The sequence below is a fragment of the Chamaea fasciata genome, unplaced genomic scaffold (genome assembly GCF_029207755.1).
Source record: "Chamaea fasciata isolate MVZ Bird 193981 ecotype frontalis unplaced genomic scaffold, bChaFas1.0.hap1 SCAF_1, whole genome shotgun sequence".
NCBI lineage: Eukaryota > Metazoa > Chordata > Aves > Passeriformes > Sylviidae > Chamaea > Chamaea fasciata.
This window is the reverse complement of record NW_027094086.1, coordinates 35,023,707-35,047,895: the sequence shown is the minus strand read 5'-3', so window position 1 is coordinate 35,047,895 and position 24,189 is coordinate 35,023,707. Positions and strand designations below refer to the sequence as shown.

The window sequence follows — 24,189 nt, the reverse complement described above, 5'->3', positions numbered from 1 at the left end:
CCTGTGTTATTGCTCCTGCCCATACAGAAGGAGAGCTGTCATTACAGCGGCTGGTTAGTTTAATGTCGGCCTTGCCGGTGGATTGTGGGCACCCCTGGACACACTGAAGAGTTAAACTGAAACCCCTCGTGTGCGCAGGGGTGTTTTAAAGTTATTTTTACCAGAGCGTTGCTGTTTTTCCAGAGTTTCTGTGGGGAGCCGCCCAGCAGAAGCAGGAGCATCTCCCGAGGGGCTGGGGAGGGGAGAGGGGACTGAAACTTTGGGATTAGGGGAAGTGGAAGCTTGCCCCTAAAACAACAACAACAAAAAATGTTTTTTAAAGTATTTTATTTTAGTGCAGCTATATGGACATATATATATATAGGGCGGGAAGGGCAGAGGATCTCACCTTCGGCCCCGTCCTACAGCCCGGGGCAAGCCGGGGTCTGGGCTCCGCGGAGGGTTGCGCGGGCGGGCGGGCAGCCTGGCGCCGCGGACGGGGAGGGGCGGGAGGCAGGCAAGGAGAGAGGGAGGGAGGGAGGGAAGAAGAGAAGGAGGGAGGGAGGGGGAGAGGGAGAGGGCGGCCGCAGCCTCCGCGCCCAGGCGGAGCCGCCTTTCCCTTTTCCCTGGCCGCAGAGCCCCGAGCGCGTTCTCCTGCGGGGGCGGGCGATGGCCGCGCGGGGCAGCGGCGGCGGGCGCTGGGCCGGGAACGCAGGAACGCCTTAACTTCCTAGAAGTCGAGAAGTCGAGATAGAGTTGCTGGGGTGAAGGCGAGAGAAGCCTGGTTTCGTTCCCTAGGTCCTCGCGGTGCGGTGAAGCCGCCGGTGGCTGCGCCGGTGAGGAGGAGGAGGAGGAGGAGGAAGAGGAGGAGGTAGGTGCGGGTCCGTGGTACCCAGGGAGGGGAACCGGGGCGGCCTCTGCGCCGTCCTGCTCGTCCTTCCCCGAGTGGTTCGCGGCCAGGACGTGCTCTGTTTCGGGAGAGCAGCGCTGAAGCGTCTTAGGCAACGCTGCTTTGTCGGGATTCAGGTACCCTTGAGGAATTTAATTTTGTGGAGGTTAATTAAAAGGCTGTTGTAAAGTATTATGGCTAAAGCTGTTTTGACAGCTCGTCTGGGGTTTTTTTTTATTTGTTTGTTTTGGGGTTTTTTTGTTGGGTTTTTTTGTGTGTGTGTGTTTATGTGAGTTTTTCTCCTCTAGCAGCTCATAAAGGTGTAACTGCTCCTTCTAAACGTGCACTAGTTCTGCAGGATGGAATGCGCATTCCTTATTCCCCACTAAACTTACGCTGTCATGCGGGTAGTGCATTTCATCACAGCACAGCAGTGTCACCTGAATGCCCTTACGGTTCTTCGTGCACTGAAGATTTCTGTGAATATCCCTTGCTGCAGTATCCTTGTAGCTAAAGTTTGTTTATAACTTCTTTCGGACATTCCAAGTGGTTTATAGACACACACAGAATTCTGTATTTTTAAAGGTTGATGTTACTCTATTTTGGATTCTTCTAACATTAATGTAGTCTCAGTATCTAAATATAGTTCAGAGGTTTTTTTTTCTTCTTCACCTGCACTTCAGTCTCTTCAATAACTGTAATACGAACTAATGGTAAAAACAGAAGTTGCGTATGGAGGAGTATTTTCCTGAAGACTTTAAGGTACTTTAGATTTCAGGAAAAATTGTTACTAGCTTTTGGAAAGCATTTTGGAAAGTTCAGTGTTGTTAAGGTAGTCTCCATGCACGATATTTCTTACAACTTAAAGCTAGATAACTGACCTATTTCTTAAAAGATACTTTGAGATCCTCGTTTAGATCAGAAATGCAGCATAATTGATTTGCCCATGTGAGTGAGAAGTGCTGGTTGTTTTAAAAAACCTTGGCAAAGCTGTAGTAGGCACTAGTGGTTACATGATAATGTAACATAATAGTAATAACAACAACATAATGTGTTAAAATTGCTTTCCAGCCTCAAATTCCCACCTGTGATGTGAATTACAATCTCACCACATCTGATGTTGCTGCACCAAATTCTGTTTTCTGTACACAAGCCACTAATCTGTTAATCCTTATGAACTGAATCTTCTCATTCTGTATGCAGCACAGAAATATGTGAGAGTTCAGTGTGTGCTCTTACCTGTGGGAGTCTGTAAACTGTCCCTGAAGAATGGACGTAGAATACTTGCTCTGCTTGCACTGACGTAACATGATGAATCAGCTGGTGGTGAACTGGACATGCAGTTTGTATATTGCCTTTTATATTCCAGTGTTTAAGTTGTTGCCTTTTCATTATCCCAACAGCTTTATGGTTCTAGGCAGCCATCAATTCTGTAAAGCACAGACTTCAAAACTATGATTTCTGGATTGTGGGCTGTAGCTATGTTTTGCATATTTCATTATGTTATTATCCAGCTATATTCTGTTATATGGATTTCACCCTTTGGCCGATTACAGTACATAAAATCCCTACATGAACTCTCTACATGTTCAATGCAATAACATCGTCTTAAACAGATTGGAATTCTGTATTTATGTAGCAAAACCGAGGGAGTGCAGTTGATGACTTCTGTTGAAGGTCATGTAAGAATATGTCCAGTGTATCTGGAATTGAAATGTGGTGTTCTCTCGTTTAATTTTCATCCAGAGGGGTAAAATGAAGCTGGATTATTTGCTTGGTGTTTACTGAAGTCTGACTGCCCTCTTATGTAGAACTGACTATGTTGCAGGTGGCTGCTGTCAGCTGTCTCTAAGACCTCTTTAAATAGCTTGTGGTACTGTTGCTGCAACTCTTGAGCTGTGCTATCCTTAGGCATCTACATTTAAAATTTAATTGGGCCTGGTGTATAGGCAGACTGAGAAAGCACATCAAGAAGTGTTATGCAAACTGGATTTTTTTATATACTCTGTTGTTTGTGTAAGTTTTACCATCTGAGGCACATAGTGATCCTTGTGGATACTATGGACACAGGCTATAGTTGAAATTATTGTGGAGATGTGTTCAGGATTAAAAGACAACTACCTCTTACTGGCAGTATTTCTTCTTTAGACCCATTTTATTACTCAGGCCTTGCTTACCACAGGAGAGAACCTGTGTTCTGTCATGTAATATGAATGCAAATAAGTCTAATCCAAGCCATGAATCTTGTTATATGCCAGTTAAGAGTAATTTACTGGAGCTTCTTTTGGGAGGTGGAGCAGAAGGGATGTTCTTGGGTGCAGTACAGTCATGGGAAGGTAATGTTTGCCTGACTTCTCCAAAGTAAATTTGATAGAGACATTAAGAGGGTAATTACCTGTTTCATTCGTTTGGTTCCTTTTCTTGCAGTCCTTTCCTCTTAAGTAGAAAGATTCAGTTGAATTGGACTTTGCCCGTGTTGCTGCAGAGGAGGGGTGCTACTAGAATTTTTTAAAACTGCTAGGTAGTGGGTGGATGTGTAAACAGGGAGAAGGCTTTTTCTTTTATACCAGCGGCTGAATTCTCAACTCTCTCAAATTGTACTTATGAGGGAGTGTGGAGATAAGCCAGGGATTGACTAGAGTATTTTGGTTATTGCACTCTTTTTTAATTCAGGTGAAGTCTCACTAGAGGTCTACCCTGGTGTCTAGTGTTACTGTATTAAAAATTCTATGTAATGTGATATTTAAAAGGATGTCTTTTGTGAATAAAACCTGTTTTCTCCAGAACCTTGTCAGTGAACAGCTTCTGGCCATCTCTCTCTCTTCAGAGATTAGCAATCTGTGTTTTGCTTTTGACTTTTTCCGAAGCATTTGACTTTAGGTACAGTCTCTCATCCTGTAATTCTGTTGCACTGGATTCCGAATATCTTGTCTCCCATTTCCTGTGTGTCAGCTGCCTGTCTGGTAACAACAATGGAACACTATTTCTCCATAGAGAGGTTGAGAAAAAGTTGACTTTCTGGGTTTTCTCCAAAGTTGTGTAAGGTCCAGTGATATGTTGAGCCATTATCACTGTGTTTGTGGAGAAGACTGAGGAAGTGATGAAAAGTGTGCCAAAGTTGATACTTTCTCTAAAGTTAGAAGAAGTAGGGTAGTGTTCATAGCGAATAATAGGACTGCCTCCTGTGCCTTGCTTTCAGTTTCTTTACATGCAGGTTCTTTCTGTGATTGGAATCACAGGTGAGATTTTCGGCAGCTGGTTTAATGATGACTCAGTCCCAAAGTCCTTCAGGGTAGATGATTAGAGTATAGGGAAGGGCCTGTTCATAGGAATGCTGTCCCAACGTTCTGTTCCAGTCGATGTGGATCCTGGTGATTGCTCCAAACGTGCTTGCAGGGAGAGTCTTTTGGGAGTTTGTCTGCGCTCCTCTCTGCTTCCCTTGTATTACTCAAAGAGTGAGTGTGATTTGCCCTGGCCTTAGAGGTATTTAAGGCAATGTGGCAGCAGCTGGAGAGGCGCCAGGTGGGTACACAGCTACGTGATCTAGCCCTGGACTTTCTAGGCAGAGGTTGAAGCCTAAGCACCCAGAAGAAGGATCATTTGATTATACAGTGATGCCATCTTTAGGCCATTATCGTTTTAATAAGAACAGAAAATGTTTCAGTGCAGAATAAAATGTCTGATGAAACTTCAGAAACCTTTTCTAATACAGTTTGCTTTTGTAGAAGAGAGTAAAAGGAGTCACATACTGCTAAAGTATGTCACTTTTGCCTGTTGCATGCAGCTATTAGGAGGTTGCACAGAAGATTTTACAGTTAGGCATTTATTGTGGATGTAGTAGATTTGTGTATACTTTCATGGTGTCAGGGTTCTGCTATTGCCATGCTCTTGCTTCACCACAGGCAAGGGTCAGCCTGGAAATTGATGTTGTTGTGGCTTCCTGCAGGAAACGGTGAAAATACTGCTAGCTTTTTGGCAGCCCCCATGGAGAGAATGGACAGTGTAACTGTTGATAGGCTTGAAACTGTGCCAGGAGGACTAATGACTTCTGATCTACTCTAACTTTTTCTGTGCTTTCTCTTGTTTCAGGCCTCCATACTGTAGCAGCTTAAGTTTTAGGTGTTTCTGGGCAGCACTGGTCTCCGCATTAATCTGTCTTGCAGGTTGTCTACATTATCTACATCTTTCTCTGGTGGCCAAGTTTGATTTGAAGGGACTTACTTTGAAATGTACTTTTCTGAAGTTCCCTTCCCTTTTGGTCTGATACCAAAGCTGGGCTGAGGGCTGCTTGTTGTTAGTTCCATGGAACGCTGTAACCAGAGGTAGAGACTTCTCTGCTCACAGTGTCTGTTAAAAGCATTCGTACCTGGCATCCTTCAAAATGCTGCAATTTCCACTTTTGAAGCTGTGGATGAAAATGTCTCTACTGTTTTCTCTCCATTATTATTTCATGTAGTTATCACAGCATTAGTGGTTTTACCTGCTGTTTAAACTACAGCTGTGTTCCTAACTGCACCATGGTAAAGATTAAGGCAAGTCTGTCCCTCTTTCTGTAGTCAGACCTACAGTTCAGATGCACGAAGCTCTCAAGAGCTGATGTGCTTGAGGCAAATAGAAATTGAAAGAAAGCTCTGATGCGCTGGAGCTTAGTGGCAAAGTAAAAATGCAGTTCTTCCAAGTTTGTCAGTTCAGCTTAGCGTTGGTGACCCAGGCACGGCTCCGAGGAGATGCCTCGAGGAAAGAAAATAATCACAGCCAGTGATCTTCCTGGCAGCTTAAAGAAAGAAATGTGAACATTACAGTTTTGGTTTCTCAGATGATTTATTCTTCTTCTCCCCAGTAAGATGAATAAACTCTTCCTGAATTAATCTGGTTGACACTTCCTCCTTTTGTTTTTCAGAGATCTTTCAACTTCAGATGTGAAATAAAACTCAGTCTTACAAGACTAAAGCTTTTAATCCATATGGCTCCTGTACTGGCATTTAAAACTCTGACACTAAAAATAAGAAACTGAAGGGATGAGAGAAATACAGCCTGTATTGTGAAAATGAGTACGGGCATCTTGGAAACCTTTCTAACAAACGCTGGTTTACAAGTGGAGAAGGACAGTGAGTGATATTAATCAGGGAACACCTAATCCATTTTAAAGCTTTGCTTGTTTTTCTCTGATGAGCAGTAAGACAGATAAAACACAGGGGCTTACGCTCAGTTCCTGATACTGAACCTGAAGTGGCTAAAGATTGACACAAGTGCTTAGTAAAGTCTAAGCTTAGTGAAACACTTACTGGAAGTGGTGCCTGTTGACTGTTTTAGTGGGCCTCTTACAATGGAGAAGAGCTCAGTTAACCTTTACATCTCATTTTTAGTGTGTGGCAGTGGGAGAAGAACACTCTTAATCTCATGCTGGCATAAAATTGTGGAAAGTGTGCCTTGTAATAAAGCTTTTCAGTAGTTACTGAAAACTACTTAACAGTAGTTTTCCAAAGGAAAAGAGAAACCAGTTTGAAACTCATGGTCTGTGTAACTGGGTTGAATGAACTGTGTTCTAGTCAAATAAAGGTGGGGGAGAAGCTTAACCCTGCTCAACGCTGTAATTATCTAATTGGTGAAGTAGGGAACAATCAAATTAAGGTAAATGCAATTCTAGCTAAAAATAATTTTCTGAATATCTTGCAGTGTGAATGATCTATCACTTAATTGTGATTATAGTGGTTGTAAACATTCCTTTTTGTTAAAGTCATCAGATCTTTGAAAATTAACTCAATTTTAAAGGGCAAGATGAGAAATAACGACATAAAGTTTGATGGTCTGGCTTTTGAGAGCAAGAAAAATAGTTGACTGACTGAGACTAGCTGGGTATCAAGACAAATCTTTTCACTGGATTCCGAGAGCTTTGGCCTTTGTGCCAACATAAATATGGGTGTCTCTCTAATAGCAAAATTGCATGGGGTTAGTCTGTGCTTTTTGGAAATTTATGATATGAAATACAGAGTTCACTTTTATACTTCCCTGTTTTGAGAAAATAGGGAGTTAATGTTGAACTGGGCGCTCCTTTTTCCTCTGGCTATTTTGAAGAGAAGTGAGGTCCCCCTCTTTCTAAAACACTCTTCGCATGTTTGTGAGTTGATCACACACATCTTGTTCTAAAGCTGTGCTGCATTCAGTGAAACAGTTCAGATGGCTGTGCTGTGCGGGCCCAAACAGAGGGTTGTAGCTATGCAGCATTAATTTTGGCTGCTCCTAAGCATCGCTGAAGTTCCTGTTATCAGTGGGGCTCAGCAAATAATGTGCTTATGCTTGGGGCAGGTGTGGATAATGCTGTCCTTCCGTGAGTGAAGAGGCATCTGGTTAACACTAAGCTTTCTGCCTTTTTGATGGCTTTATTCTCAGTCTCTTGTGTCGTGCCCTCCTCACATTCTGCAAGGAAACTTCAGTGTTCCACTGAAGAGAAAGGGTGACCTAACACTCTGTGTTCTGCCAAACATAAAGTACGCCCAGTAAGGGGAAAGAGGGGCAGAGGAGGTAAATGTTCAGACAGACACATGACACTGCCTCTGTCCCTCTCTAAAATTCACATGAAAACTTAGTTTTTCTCATGTCGTCTCTAATCTCAGACGTGACATTTAAATGCACTCAGCATGTTCTGACAAACCTGAAGTGCCCTCTGGTAGAGACTTCCGCAGTTGAAAACCTTTGGTATTGAAATAAATTGTTCTGAATGTACAGGTTGGTGGCGTTTCTCAGATGTCTGATACCAGGTTGTCATCTTCAATTATTTCTTCATGCCCTTTGTTCCTACAGAATATTCTCTGTAGTGGGCCCAAATCTGTTTGTCTGCACAGCTCAGTGATTTTTTTGGATGCACTTGTGTCCTTGGAGAATGTGAGTGATTTCAGGGAAACAACAAAGGACTACAAGCATGAAAATTTACAAAATAGGCATGATTGTGACTTTATATGTGCATATTAATGTGCATTTCCTGCCAGCAAAAGTTCTTGTCACACAGGTTTTTAGCAGTGTGAGTTAAGAGTTCCTGTGCTTGAATTTTCCTTCTGTGTTCACTTCAGGATTGCATGATGGAATTCACATTTTCTCAAGAAAAGCTGCGGATCTTGCATCAGTACCGTTGACGATACCTCCTGAGTGCAACACCCGAAGCAGGGTCCTGTAACAAATCTGTCACAAGAAACATACAATGGATCTCAAAGAGAGCTGCCCAAGCGTTAGCATTCCCAGCTCTGATGAACACAGAGAGAAGAAAAAGAGATTTACTGTAAGTATGTAAGAGAGTAAGCACTGTGGGCAAAGGCATGGGCTATTGGTGCCTAGCAGTGCTGCTTTCTTTTCTTCTGCTTCTAAGCTTCGTATTATTTTCAATAGGTTTATGGAAATCAGTTTCCTTGCTCTTGTGAGTACTGGCCATAGTCCAGTGTGAAAAGTCTTGAATATTTTACAGTGTTTACCTGTGTTGCTTTCTGCAAAAGGAACTTGCCTTTACAAATTTCTGCTATTTTTACCCCAAAGTAGCTGCACTTGCTCGTATGAAATATTGAAGTATCCAAGTACAGGGAAAACATTCTGATACCATTTTTGGCATTGTACGTGATTTTTCATGAAGGCATTTATTTTTTTAATGGATAAAGTGTGGATTTGATTCTTTCTGGGGGTTTGTTTGTTTGAATGTCCATTCTTTCACAGATATCCTATTATACTATTTAATTTCTTTTTTGTGTAAAATGAAAAAAATACAAACCATCAAATTTTTTCAAAACCTCTTTTCTGTCTTCCTTCCTGTTCCTGATTCTAATGCTTATGAGTTTTTTCCTATCCTGTTCCCATTTCCACTTCTTGTCCTTTCGCTCCCTCTTCCTTTCTTTGCCTCCCAGTCTGACTTTCTGGTTGTGAAGTCTTCCCATTGTATGGGAAATTCTTTGCATTGCATACTGAAAAATAAAGCAGTGTAGTATGGCTTTTTGTTTGGCCTCTATATAACCCTAAATGGCAAGATCAAAATACTTGCTTTAGAAGACTCAAACTATTTCGTTGCTCTTGTGCAACTTCCTCCAAGATTTTTTTTTTTCCATTGAGTGAGTTAGTCACTCTTCAGATGAGGAATGCAAACACCCTTGTATGGAGTTGCTGTGAAGAATACAGCAAAACAATGGTTTACTATGAGTTATGTTGTCTCCCTTTCCTCTTCACTTCCCTTCCTCGGAGAAGAACAGTGCTGTTTGATTCTACAAGAGTTTCAAGATGTAGCTTGGGGAAGGAGTGTGCTGGTAAGGGGAATAAACAAAAGAGAACTTTACTAATTCCTGAAACTTCTGCATTCATGTGAAACTCAGGTGAGCAGGAAAACCTTTGTGAAAGTCTAAACTTGAGCAGAACAGGTTTGTTTTGTTGCCTCAGTGCTGGCAGTTCTGCAGTTAAAATATGCCAGTGTGGTACATTGAGCATGTATTAATGTTGTGGTTTCCAGGTCATTTTACCTGAAGGCCTGTGAGACAACCTGGGCGGTGTAAAGGCACTTTCTCTGGGCGTGCCCTTTAGAAAGCTGTACCAAACATCAGAAATGGGGGGCTGAGGGAGGAGGGGGGAAGGAATCCAGCCCAGCTTACACTGTGCAGAGGTACACTTTGTCTTGCTGCCTGCTGCATTCTGTGCCAGGGAGTAATTAGCAGCTTGACAAGAAGCACTTTCACAACTAAGCTTTCGAATATTATCACATATATTTTAGGATTTGATAACAGAAGTGAGGGTCGTATTAAACTTCATGGTAGAAACTGTGAATTCCAGCATGTGTCAGTGCTGTCACTGTGTCCCCTCTTCTGTAGCTGTGTGTAATGACAGGATCCTGTCAGTACTTTGACAGGGAAGGAGAAAGGGGTGCCGGGGGAAACAGTTCTTAACAAATTTGTGGTAGGTGTAACTGTCTCTCTTGATGGCCACACTAGTGCCATTTCTGTAAAGAGCAGTGAGAAGGGTTTTCACTTGGGGTGAAAAGAAAGGTCAGAGTGATAAAGGCTAGGAAAGATTTCAGGTGACTGTATAGTCTTCACCTTACCATTGCTCAGTGTATCACTGCTGCTTCTGAGATGCTTCTAGAATCTTACTGGTTTGAATAGAAACTGAATTTCAGCTCAAACCTTTCGATGGCTCACTTATTGCTGGCATGGAAACAAGACAAGTATGTGCAACTTAGCTTTTGCTAGTTCTACTTTTTCCCTCACGCTTACTCTGATAAAGCATTTTTAAAAGCAATCAGGTCTCTGAGCAGTCATCATTCTGATAATTAAATGAGCTTTTCAGTTTTGTCTCTGGAAGTGAACTTCTCATTCCTCCTGAGCATTTTCATGACCTTTTATTGAATATTTGAATTGGTTTTGTTAAATACTGCATGCTTTTGATATATTTACTACCATTTTTTTTTTCCCCAAGTGATTACATGTTTGCATTTTTTGGGTGTTCTGGCTGGGAACCCTTTCTTGTTTCCACTTAATTCATGGCAACCAGCCTCTATGTAAATCCACACTACTTCACTGTCCTTCATTTCTCTGAAGATTCAGCATTCACTTTCTCCATAAAAACAGTAAAGTATTTCCTTGTTTTGGGCCATATCTAGCCTATATTAATTGCTTTCTGTCCTTGCTGCATATTAGGTCATTCTTTTGCCTGTTTTGACAAATAGCTTTGTTTTGGGTTTCTCACTTTTATCCCTATGCTGTTTGATGTCTGAGGCTTAATTTTCTCTTCTGACCTGTTCTCATCTCCCTTTACACCCAGATCATATACAGGCTTATTAAAAAATCTCTTTCAAGGATGCTGGTTGTCTGATTAAATCTGAAAACTTTGTCTCAGACCTGTGATGTATAATATTAATCCCCAGCCCTGTGGAAATTGGAGTTGTCTTTCTTTTTATTTGTTGACAATGAATAGTTTCCTTACTTTCTCAGTGATTGCTCTATCAAAATTGGAGAACAGCCTACCTTTTTCTTTTTCTAATAAAAATCAAGCGTTTAATCCAGGAGCATGAGCTACCACAGAGTTGAAGTCTTTTAATTTCAATGACTTCTTTTGTGATGAAATCCTACGGTATCCATAAATAGCTGGATCCTGTCCTGTCTGTATCTAGGAAGATATTTTGTGGTGATGTTTTCAGGAATTCTGTTTATTTTCTTCCTTTTTATTTTCCTCAAAGCTTTGTGGTTTTTACCCACATACTATGAGTTGTGGATGCATCATATTTATGTTTAAGGAGTTTTCTAAGACCAAATTTGGATTAGGAATAATTAGACTTAAAAAGGTTATTATCTAAGGAAGTCTAGATTCCTCCCCCCAGTCTTTCTAGAAATAAGCATTGCACATCTCTCTAATCATTACACAGGCACAGCTGAGAGTAGTAATAGAGCCCAGCCATGCCATGGTTTTAGGTTTTACCAGATTCTTTGTGGATGTTGTGTGTTTTCTTACCGCTTAGTGTGTCCATAACTGTTGCACTTGCAGCTTTTCTTTGTCGGGGTGTGCAAGAGCTTTGTTAGTGATGTGAATTAGATGACCTCATACAGGTTTTTCATGCTCTCTTGTGTAAAAAAATGTTGATTGTGTCATTGTTCTACAGCTGCTCTGAGAACAAAACTGTTTTAATTTAACAGTTGCCAAGGAGGCAGATATCATCTCGTACCCTGAGTTTTGCTTGTCTGTACACTCTGCTGTCTGTGCTTTCTGCCCAGCTGCCTTGGCCCTCTGCTCCAGTGTGTTGGCATTGATTTGCCATGCAGTCATGGGGAGCAGAGGTGTTTCGTGTTTGAACATTGCTTACAGGATTTGATTGATGTATAAGAGACCCAGTTCAGGAGGACAGCGCTTAAGTTTTGCAGCTGAAGCTTTTGCTGTCTACAGTGTAGGGAGGCTCTTAGAAGGGGAGCGGGTTGGTTTTATGCTAACACTTGTTCAGTTAGAAGGTCTCATCAGCATTCTCCTGGATGCTTCCATCCAGCTTCCTGTGTTCCCCAGGGCCTGGGACTGAGAACAGCTTATGTGAGCAGTTACCACAGCGTGACTGCAGCCCTCAGGATGAAGTGGTGGTGGCTGCCACTGCCACTGTTAGAGAGAGAGCCAAGGTCCTGCTGCAGGCCAGAAGGGAGACTGAGGCATTGGCCCAGTTGTCTGCATTGGGAATTAGCAGTGCTTTGCACTCATTTCCTTGCTGTGCCCATCCTGTTCCCTGAAGGAATAGCTGAGCTCCTTCTGGAAGTACAAGAAAGTAGAGAAGTGTAGACAGCTAATTGCCTGAGAGATAGGAGAAGCCTGCTGGACACACAGCTGCCAACCAGGTTTGTGAATCCAGGGTCTGACAATCTGTCTAGTTACTGAAGTCCTCTGAGACATGGCATTTGAAAGGCCAGAAGTGTGCAGCCGATTCCAGCTTTACCTCCCTTCATCCCAGTGCTGTGTATTATGCGTTCTGTGGGCTGTATTTCAGCCACAGCGCCATTTTTTCCTCCCTGAATAATTGTGCCGTCAGCCAGGATTCTTCTGTATTCAGGGTGTTCAAATGAACAGTTACCTTTGTACTCTCCATGTGTACTTTCTCTTTAGGTTTTGGTGAAAGCAGTCTTCAGTATTTTTAAATGCTTTGCTTCTTTAATATTAGTCTTTATTATGGATTATCGAGTTGTCAACAAATTTCATATCAAATTTTAATAGACTTCTATCTGATGGCCAGGTGTTCTTTTTGGACATTAACTAATCTATGATACTCCACTAAATCAATTTTGATGTTATTTTTTGCTTACCTGGTATTTAAAAAGTCTCCTGTAAAGTACCAGATTCTTCTAATTGTTCTTTTAATCATTTCTGTTGATGTCTGTGTGGCTTCACTGTAAGAAATACATGATTCAATAAGTGCATTTACACAATAAATTTAGCATCCTGCCCTTATTTCCACCACAAGATTAAACCTGGGAGGTTTTGCTAAGTTTTGTGGGCAATAACACTGTCCTTGTTCCTACAGGTTTACAAAGTGTTGGTCTCTGTTGGCAGAAATGAGTGGTTTGTCTTTCGACGGTATGCAGAGTTTGATAAACTCTACAATACGGTAAGCAAAAAGAAAGCTATGAAATCATGCCAGAATAGCAGAGTAGCACTTGCTTGCAATGTTTCTGTTTGAGTTAATCCTCTCTTGAGGAGTTTGAGTCAACATTTAATAACCATAGAAGCCTAATTAAAGAAAATGACGGAGTGGGTTTTTTAAACTTCGGTTTGTTTGAATTTCAGACTCAAAATCCACTTACTTGTCACATTTTTTATAGTTCCTTGGGATCACAGCTTAATGAAACTTCCAGTTTAGTTGTTGTCACAACATACAAAATGTGCTTTTGTTCATGCTAAAAAAACCCACAAAACATTTGGATAGATGTTTCTCCTAAAGTAAGTGTTTTCCTTTGAAGTACTGAAAGCGATGAACAAATCTGTGTTTCTTAATAGAAATTTTCTACTCAGTCATTGATGGCAATTCATAACCACAGTTTCATAGCAAGTATGATTTTTTGCACAAAAAAATGTGGTCAGTGTTCCAAAAGAAATAGGCCCCTTCAGCAACCAAGTATGGGTTTGTTGCTAGAAGAAGATTTTACCATTTTTACATAGTGGGCAAGTGGGGTTTGTTCAGATAAGAGTCATCTGAGTTATGTGTGCTGTGTCCATACTTTCCTCCAGTTCTTCGTGTTTAGAGACCATAATTTTTACTTTAACAAAAGAAGAAATAATTCCCCTTTGATTTCCATACTAAAATTTTACCAGCTGCTTATTCATGCCTTCCCTTCCACTACTCTCTGGGAAGTAGTCAGGCCTTCTCTCGTCTGCCTCCGTGTGCATGGATTTGCATGTGGCAGTGTTCTCCAAACACAGGCTGTGAGCCTGGAAATGTTCTTGGATATGTTTGAGCTGAAATGGCCCTGGATACCCCATGCTATGCTTTGCCTGCATCTTGCAAGGATAGACCTGTAAGGGATGTGAAAACACAAAATCCTCCTTTCAGATAGAGCATTGGTGATCCTGTTCCTTTGCCACGTTCTCTTGCCACTCAGACTGGCCTTGCTCTTCTGAAGTTTGTTCAGCCCTGGTCTCTAACATGGCCAGAGGTGAGGTCTTGGGGAAGCGTAACCAGGAGGACATTTAGTCCAGTTTCTGTTCAGTGTAATTCACACAATATATACGCCAAAAAGAACTTGTGCTGCTAATGGAAAGAAATACTGATGTTGCTAAGGTAAGAAGAATTGCCAGCTTTGTATTAGAAAACTAGTCTGTTAAAGAGGATGAGAGTAGGATTGCTCTTCTGGAGCACTTGAAAGTGAAGTAAATGTAGTCAAGGCTTGATTAGTGTCAGGTTTGGGGTGGGGGGACTTAATACATAATTCACTGTTAGTATACACTATCTTCTGGTCAGTTCATCAAGTGTAATAATAATGTCAAGTGCAAGATCCTAAAATAGACTGTTCATCTGTTTGCAATTTTGATGTAGGGGTAGACTACCTGTGATTTCTAAAGCTTTAAGAATGTAATTTGGACAAAACCCAGATGCTTGTATCCCCAGCCCATCCTAAACCTCATGCATACAGCCCCGTGCAAGCAAGCAAGCAAGCAAGAGAAAAACAAACCCAAAAGATATAAAGAATTGATGGAGGAGGGAAAAAGAAGGAAAATAAAAACAACACTGAAATTTGTTTTTTTAACCTGGGGCAAGTCATTTTGCACTATTGCTCTAGTAGTCCAAGATGAAGATGAGATGGCCTTTGAATTTAAAAGGGTATGTCTATTGCAAACAAGCTCAGTACAGATTGTTCTGGGTATGTTTTTTTTCCCTCGTGTATGAGCAGAGGAAATGGCATAGCGGAGCAGAATTACTAATAATCAGGTGTTCAAACTGTTCATCAGAAAACAAACAAAATGCAATTATTTCTAGGTACTTTAATGTCTAAGCACAATCCAATTTTATGTGTTTTGTTTACAGCTAAAGAAGCAATTTCCCACCATGAACCTGAAGATTCCAGCTAAAAGAATATTCGGAGATAATTTTGATCCTGGTATGTCATCATCTTGTTATTCATTTTGTCAGGTTCTTTATATGAAAATTGATCTATTCCAGCCTACAAGAAGCTATCTTAGCTGAGTTTTGCAGCGGTCCTCAAAACAGTGACTAAAACAAAGTTTAGTCATGCTTCAGTCAAGAGCAGGAACTAGCGTGGGTAGGTGTTTTACCTTGTGATAGTGAACAAAGCATTGCTTGGTCGCCCAGTGCCTCTCTTGCACTGAAGGCTGTAGCTCCTCCCAACCCTCCCTTGTTCTGATTGTGATTCTGAACTGTCAGGTGTGATTTCTGTCCTATAAAAGCAAAAGCCAAACCCCAGACTCTTCCTAAGCATTATGCGTAGTCCATTTTAAACTTTCTTTGTGTGACTACCCCCACCACCCCTTCTGAGAAATGAAATAACTCAAGGATTTATCTTGGAGGACTTTTGAACTCCCTGTATCTAAATGTGCTTCCTTGTACCGTTCAGGTGAAAACGAACTTCTTCTCTAAGTGGAACAACAACAGGAAACGTGTACCATGTGAACATGATGTGCTCCAGTTACCAGTGATGGGTCCCCATTTAGCTTGCTCTGTTCACAGTGGAATACTAATGAAAGTCACTTGTCAAGTGCCTTGAAGTAACCTGGGTGGCACCAGGGGTGAATATCTAAAAAGGCAAATGGGGAGGCCAGGCCATTGCTCTGTGTGTTTGCTCTCTTCTTTCAAGCCATTTTTACTCGCTTTTCCTGATGCTCTTTGGACCCCTCCGACCCTCCCTAGCTTGCTGATGTGGTCAGACTGTAGTTTCATCTCTTCCTGCACCTGTTTCCATTGTTTCGTTTTCTCTTTTGCTGAGGAACAAATGGATCCAAAGCTGTTGAACTCTTAGAATGTGTAGGTTTGGGATTTTTAAAGTTCTGACAAACAAACCTAGTTTTTGGCAGTTGTAGTTAATCATCTGGATCCTTATGTGAAATTCTGTTTTATTTTTTATTAGAATAATCAAATACAAGTATCCAAGCTCTGATGTTTTCTTTTGATAAAGATGTAAATGATTGCCAAAAGATCTGTATGTATTTTGTCTATAGGGAGACAAAGTTTAGTTCTGGTTCCTTTTCTCTGACCTTGGAATTCTCAGAGCTGGCTGAGGACCAGAGGATGCCCTGCAGTCTGGTTTGCTGTACAGGCAAATACGCAGGTGGATTTCTTCGAGCCAAATTTAGGAAACTGGAGTTTTCATGGGGGAAAAAAAACCTCAACTAAGACTTTATTAAACTTACATATGTAAAACAAAGTCCTCAAACTTGTTTTAAATTTCCGTGAACTACGCTGAAATCCTTGAAGCATGAGAAACTAAATAGTTCCCAAGATGTTTCTTGCTGGGAGGCAGGGTGGAGATGGAGCCATGATGCTTATGTAAATAATTCTTTTTCTTAACACTGATTTATTGAAGCTTTGATGTAATGTTTCTACTGGCTCCTGAAGCAAATTACATAGTTTACAAATACTGAAAAGGTATTTTACTTCTGTAATCCATCCATGGATATACAGCATTGTACTATTGCACTGAAATGCAGCAGAGTGAGAATTTTACATCCCTTTATCCAAAAATACTAAAAATACTGTCATCTAAGTTGCCATTTAAATGCTCCAATTTTATTGGCACTCTAGGTTATTTTAAAGTTAATCTTGTTTTAACTTGAAAAAATGGAACAGCAACCAGTCAGAACACAGAACCTGAAAATTTCAGATGTTACAGGTGTTTTATCTTCACCAGTGTGGATAGCCCTGTAGGCTTAGAGTGGCTGATGGCACTGTCCATCTACCACACTGAAACTGCTGGTGTTCACTCCCATAATATAATATCTGTATTTTATTTCAGATTTACCTTCCTGTTAGATGTCAGTAATTTGGGATTATTAAATACCCTAGGAAAGGTTCAGGGATTATATCCCTGAAACAATGTGGGCATTTTTCTTAATATTTTAAATACAGCTGTTAATTAAAGCTTAATTTTAAATTTTAATGTCAGTAATCTGGATTTGACAGTCATTGGAATGCCATACAAGTTAGTGCACAAGTTAAATATTCTTTTGCCATTTAAATTTTTGTTAATATGAGTAATGAAAGATAATATTATTCCATTTTGCGCTTTATTTTATGTTAGAACTCTCTATTCTAAATCCTTTGTGTATCTTTCCATGTTGCTACAGAACAGTTACGTGTTTTAGGCTTTAGATAGGGGAAGGGATTCTGAGGATTATCTTTTTTAATGTTGGAGATGATGTTCAAAATCTGAAGGAAAGTATTTTATTTTGTTATCTTTGATGGCTCTAGCTGGGTGCCTGCTGGCAGGATGAGTTGTGTAATTTTTCTGCCATACATGTATTTTGGAAAGATGCTGCTTCGTGGGATTTTTCATGTAAAAACTTGACATGTGCAACTGATCTCAGGTTTTGCCTGTGGGTTCTTGGGGTTTTTATTTCTGTGGAATCCGGTGCTGAAGGGCTCACCTGTGCCGTGAAGGCTGCACAGGTTAGCCTGCTGTGGTTACACACTGTTCTTAACGCACATGGTATCACTTCTAATCCACCTGGCTTTCAACATTTTTAAGTAGTGTTGCAGAAAAACTGAAATTTGTTTTTTCAGCTCAGTCCAATGTTTTAAGCTCACAGTTTTCATACCCAGAACCAAGCCTGTTCTAAACCAGTCGTGGGACAGTCTCCTTTTAACTATTGTTTTAAATCCTAAAAAACCTGAATAAGAAAATAAGTCTTTTTCACAAGCTGATTGATGATTCTATTAAATCTGTTTTTTTCAGATTTTATTAAACAGAGAAGAGCAGGACTGAATGAATTCATTCAAAATTTAGTTAGACAGCCAGAGCTATGCAACCAGTAAGTAGCTTCATTTCTGTTTTATAAGGGCTGTTGAAAAGACATGAGATGAAAAGATACGTTAAATACAACATCGCAAATTAGGTATTTAACCAGAAAATGTATTTTACCTGTTCAGAGCTCTTCAGTGTAAAAAAATAAACCTTATATGGCCATCCATTCAGGAAAAATCTACAGACTGAAGAGTATAAAAGTGTTTTTGTTTTCTGAAAACCAAACTACAAATCAATTTGCAGGCAATTAACTGATCTTAATTCCAGGGGTGCAAATTCCACTAACCCTAAACTGTTGATGTAGGACAAGTGTTTGTTTTGCCAGTGGCTGTACTGTTTGAGGGCCCTGCTGTCACTTGCTGCTTTGTTGTTAGTCAATCACTGCCTGCATCTTTTGTTTTGTTAAGAGCAGTTCATGTGTGCTCCAGAACTTGTTTAAAACACGGTAACCAAGTGGCTTAATCAGCTTACTGAGATGGTTTGGGATAACCAAGCTGAGCTGCCTAACGGAAAGGATGAATAAGCTTGTACCTAAACTGCTCTCGGCAGAAGAACTGCAGGAGTGTTCACCTCCACCAGTGGTGAATGGGAAGTGGTGTCAGGACAAAGCTCCACTTAAATCTGGAGAGCAGCACTTTGTGTGTGAACTCATTCAGGGCAAACTGGTGCCTTCTTTCAGCAGAAAGCTGTAATCAGTTTCAGCTAAATCCATGCAGCTTTCAATGTTGCTTGGACTGGTAAAATGGTAAAGCTCTACACTTGGTTTTAGTGTTGAGTAAAATGTCTTTAATACATATGCTTTGTTTAATTAGCCTATTTGTACAGCCTGTGAAATTGCCCATTTCCCACAGGAAGAAAAGTAACTAACAGAATATCACTGCAGTTTCCAGCATGCAGTCAGATTTTCTTTTTTCACAACAAATGAACTATTTAATGTCCTGTCAGCCTGAAATAAGTACTTCCTTTCCTTTCTAGATTAAAAAAAAAAGGGGGGGCGAGCATTTTATATATACTTATTTTGCTTAATGGAAAAAAATTAGTAACAAAGTCTTTACAGAAGGATATTTTTCCACCAGTACAAATACTGTGAGGTTTGTGTTCATAGTACTGTTCTTTGGGAAATAATAAAAAGCACTTTAATATAAAAAATTATAGAAAACCAATCTGTTTTGTTTCATTGGGAAAGGATTCTGGTTCATTTAGGCCAATCTCCTCCTCTCATTGTCGGTATATCCAATCACCAAATATTTTTGTTTCAAAACATACTACATTTGTTCTCCAAAGGTAAAATGGTGCTTTTTTTTTTGTTGTGGACAGCGCAAAATGGTGTGCTAAAAAAAAAAGGGCATTAAACCTCAAATCCACCTGCCTCCTTAAGTTTTTGTGGGTTTTAAAGTTATGTGTGAATGTAACTGTAGAAGAATCAATGTTCTCTAATATGGCACTTAGCTTGCCTGATCCATTAAACTGACTTAGACCAGGGTTAAGACATAGGTCTGATTGTGTTTGGTGCTGATGAAAGTGTGTTCAATAATAAGCTTATGAAACAGAGTTCTACAATAAAAACAATAAATAGGGACCAAAGTTTGTCTTGTACTGTTCTCCTCCCCCTCACCCTTAAAGAAATAGTGAAGTAAGCAGGAGAAAAAGCCTCTAATACGCAGTTTAGTGCAAAAACATTTTAATTTTGTACTAATTTCTATGTTGTTTCTCTTTTAATCACAGCAAGGTGATTGTTTTTCTGAAGTTCGCCTTCACTTTTTGCAGTGTTGCACTGCAACAAATGTTAACAATTATGTAATCTGTCACCTTTTCTCTGCGCCAGTGAACATTGTTACAGAAGAAATACCAAATCTTTTGATCTTGATGCTTGGGATTTTTTGTAAAATCTGATAGAAGTACTCAAGGGATATGTGATGACTGAGTCTTCACAGATAGTCCATTCTTGCTTTCTTAGTTTTGCTTTAATGTGCTCGTTAAATTTGATACTAGGTCAAGTAACTTACGTAAAGTTAGTGATGTACAAGGAAGACTTAGTGGGCTGTGCATTCTCACAGAACCATTAGGAAATCCACTCGCACCACAGCATCTTTCAAGCATTAAAATCAGTATCAGCATGTCACATATCTTAAGTCCTGCTTAGGAAAATGGTTTCACTAATAGCTTAAGGGTGATTCAAGGTGTTCTCATTTCTGGATGGGAAGACACCTGAATATCTGAAGTGAAAAGCAAAAATGTCAGATTCAATGTGTCCAAGATGGTAATATTTACATTATTCTTCGAAACATGCAGCACTGTGTTCTTATTTTCCATCAGTGGACTTTTTTCTCGGGTGTGGCACATTTCTTGAATATTGTATCAAAGCCAAGCCTTTTTGCTCAATAAAAAATCCAAGAAAAACCTAAGGTGTATTGGAATGCTTAGAGAGACCCTGAGACAGCTGATAAGGATTTTCCTGCAGTCGCTGTCAGGTGGAATACAGGGTGAGATGACTGGCTTAGTCCAAATTGGGAATTAAGTGGACTAGCTTCAAGCTACATTTTCTCAGCAAACTTACTGTGATAGACAGCTTGCTCTCACGGGTGGAATGCAGGTGTTCCAAGAAAAGGTAGGGATAGATAGGGCAGAAGGCATCTACTAATGTGTCCTCCTTGCTGACTAATGTCCTTAATAGAGCTGGGAGTTTGTTCCTAGTGAGCACTGTGAGCCTCCCTAAAACACTGCACAACTCCTGGAAGTGGGCTGCTCACCCCCTCGATGTAGGCCTTCACTGAAGTATTAATGCATTTAATTGCTGTCTATCAGAACATGTCCAAAGAAAACCAGTTGGAAAAACTGTGTAATAGAGGATGCATTAAAGATGTGATACAGTTATTTTTAAGTAGTCCAAAGTAGCTCCTTAATGAGAATGAGAACATTTGCATAACACTTGAAGATGTTAATCTTCAAGGATGACAATACTCTGTGGGGAAATGAGTTATCAGTTCTGTAAGTGAGAAGCGGGGTCTGAATGTGTTCCTTAGAAGAAAATCAGTCACAATTTTTTTCTGATTTCAAAATCTGATTAATATAAAAGTGAATGTGAAACTCCTGAATTTCCGTGCTTGGGAAAGCAAATCTTGCGTTTTATTATTGTCCTCTTTTAAAGTGTTACTGTGCTTTACTGTGTTAGGGCTTTTTGAACCTTTGCTTTCTGTAAGAAATATAGCAGTGGTTTGTTTTTTAAAATGTGGCGAGAAGAGGGAGGAGCTGGGCACCATTATTTTAAAAAAGTGGGTCTTATATGTTAAGTTTCTGCCACTGGCTATTAATTTTAACATTTTGCTTCAAAATTTGTGAATTTTTGGTTTATTTCTTCTTTTTTGGCAGGGGGTTTGTTCATATTTCTGTGTGTATCCAAAATTTTTTTGTGGTATTATATTGTTTTCGCAGGAAGACTAATGCAGAATGAGTATTACATAAGCAACCATATTTAAGCGGAGCTTGACACCCTTTTGTGTATTTCAGAGATAATCCATAAAATAAATTTATTCAGTCAATCATAAAAATCCTGACAAAACCAACTTTTTCTGGTATTGTATGTACAATATATATTGAGCGTCCCTTTTAAAATAGTTATCTAAATGCTTTTAATTTCATAGGTGAGGTTATTTTAGGAATAATTTCCACGTATTCTAAAATATATTGAGTTAATCCATGTGAGCTAATACAGCACAGAAGTCCTGTCAATCTGTATAGCATTATGCATAACATGCTGCAATCTTGCCTAGGAAATTGGTACATTAAACTTCTTATTTTTCATCAGCAGTTCTTTGCTGTGCTTGTAGAATTGCAAATGTAAACAGTGTAATATCAATCAGTTATGACTCTGGTATTCTGGAGATTGTGGAATACCCTGCACCTGTACAGCAGCCTTTTCCTGTGAATTGATATTTTTATGTTTTTCCTGCTGTGAATTCAGTCATGAACAAAGTTACTATAGTAACTATTTGAGATGTATTACAACATGCTCTATTTAATCAGCCAGTTGTCCAGAATAATTAATGCTGAAAGGTAGTTAAGGTCTGTTTCTCTTGTTCTGTCTAGTGAAAAGCATTAACCATAACTTTTTATTCTTGATTTTATGATACCCAAATGTTCTGAAACTGAAATTGTTGCATCAGGACCCAGTATGACCACAGTGTTCAAACCACTGTAATTCTTGTCTTCCTGGCCTCAGGATACAAGACAGATGCTGAAATAGATCAGAATTTGGAGTTCATATAAAATGGGAAGTATTAAACTGAAATGATTCTGGGAAATTATGTGAACAGTCTTGTTGCTGTGCTTTAAACCTGAAAGGCTGAAGCTAACTGAAACATATTTCAAACGGGACGTAGGAATACAGAATTTAAGTGATGAAGCCTCAGATAGCCTAGGATATGAGATAGGTTCAGTAATGCTGACAGGAAATTACAGAAGCTGGAGAAGTGTCAGAAACAGCTCCTCTTTTACTTCTGATTCTCACTGATCAGATATGAGGAGGGTGAATGGATTGAAAATAGCAAGTACATCTATTTCTTATATAAAACTACCCTATTTTATATATTCTAGGGACAGTTTAAAAGAGCAGCTCCATAGCAAACTAGTGCTTTTCTTGTACTGAATGGCTCATGTGGAGTTTCCTATCAGTGAATCCCCTGAGTCCTTCTCAAGCAGCTTCCTTCTCAAGTCCTACTCTGAAATGTCGGTAAGATTTCTTCCTCGAGAAGAAAGTTACATTTTAGTGAACTGAAGAAACTGGAAAGATTCAAATCAGCTCTTGAAGTGGTTTATACAGGAAATACACAATACCCGTTTTTTAGGAATTAATTTTTCCTCAGTTGTATTACATTATTCTTTACTTGCACTGTGCTGTGGTTCAGAAAGATGTTACGTTCTTTTGATCTGTTGGACAAGACCGTGCTTCCTGGAAGAAGAAATTCTTGTTCTTGGAATTCTCTTACTTTCCCACCTTTCTCTCAGTCTTTGTCTCCCAGCCCCACCAAGAGAGAGCTTGAAAGCGCTACTGAAGATAAAATGCATCTCCTTTGGTACTGTGGGAAGCCTGTTGCTAGTTCTGAAACATTTGTGTCCTGCAGCTGACTGGAAGGATTTCGTAACACTGATTTGACAGTGCCCAGCCAGAAGGAATTCTGAATAGAAGATCACCATCTTCTGCTTTAAAGCGAATGGAGAGAGGGATGTTACTGCTGTGTATCTCTTGGAATACGTGTCTTTTCTTGGGACACAGATGATGTATTTCATTCCCTATTGTATTGGACAATTTAATTAATTTTAGTAAACAAAAATTTAAACTCTTCAGTTTTTTGAAAGAAAGCTGGTTTCTTGGTGGCTGCTAGCCAGTTAGAACTCATGATTTCTTCTGGTAATGATCTTTAAATGCTGTTCTGCAGTGTTTCCTTCTGAAGTCTTGACATACATATACTTTAACATGTCAGGTTTTTGCAAGTGAAAAGGTTTGTGCTGTATAACACACTTGGTAGTTGAATAAATGTTGCTGTAAAAGAAAGTATTGCTTGTACACACTCCTTAATTACCAGAACTTAAATATAAAACTTCATTATGAGTAACTCCTCTGTATGCTGCTGTTCAATCTTATCCTGTGTGTTTGTGGCACCAATAATGCAGATTATTGGTGTGCTAATGAAGTTAAATGTGTTTCTAGCCCAGATGTCAGAGCATTCCTTCAGATGGATAACCCAAAACACCAGTCGGATCCATCTGAAGATGAAGATGAAAGGAGCAGTCGGAAGGTAATAAAACCGAAGTAGAACAGTCTTCTAAATTTTAGCTACTTGAGAGCAATCTTCCTAGGTATATTATTTACTGAAAACTACTGGTAGGTTTTGCAATAAATGCCCTCTCTGTTCTTTTAAACAACTCAGTTCCACTGTGGGCTGTAAGCTATTTTTCTGTCAGATGTGTATGCAAAAGTGATTGCTGATGTTGTCTTCCTTATTCCCCTTGCTATACGGGTTAAAGAAACACAACTTTAGTCATAGCTTAGCTGTGAGAGTTTTTGCAGTCTGTTCAAAAGCTCTTGCTAAGAAATCTGGCAAGGAGCAGGGGAGATACAATGTTTAATTGTCTTTTTGTTTGCTTGTACGTTCTTATTTTTTAAAGATGGGGAGAAATAGAATTCTCTCAGGGGAAAAAATGCAGTCTTTCTAAAAGTCACTTAGGAGCAAGGATGGATTTGATTTCTTTTCACATGTAACGCTCTGTGAGGTCTGTAGTTTCTTTTGTCAAAAAAGCGACTATATAGCTGGATGGATTCTCTGAAAATTAGTTTACAGCCTCCAGAAACAGTTTGAAAAA

General features: G+C 39.8%; 1 protein-coding gene across 3 annotated transcripts in view; it reads left to right on the top strand.

Annotated features, from left to right (window-relative positions):
• SGK3 (serum/glucocorticoid regulated kinase family member 3) overlaps nt 1-24,189 on the top strand; it is a 55,798-nt gene that overhangs the window by 21,457 nt on the left and 10,152 nt on the right. For 2 of the 3 annotated variants that reach the window (XM_066180474.1, XM_066180462.1), the window contains exons 2-6: nt 7,936-8,141; nt 12,882-12,965; nt 14,880-14,952; nt 17,761-17,836; nt 23,537-23,624. In XM_066180474.1, coding sequence (XP_066036571.1) covers nt 8,064-8,141; nt 12,882-12,965; nt 14,880-14,952; nt 17,761-17,836; nt 23,537-23,624 — 399 coding nt within the window. In that variant the 5' untranslated portion in view covers nt 7,936-8,063. Of the gene's footprint in view, nt 1-579; nt 851-7,935; nt 8,142-12,881; nt 12,966-14,879; nt 14,953-17,760; nt 17,837-23,536; nt 23,625-24,189 lie in introns of those variants that run through there. The other variant, XM_066180468.1, reaches the window with a different exon arrangement.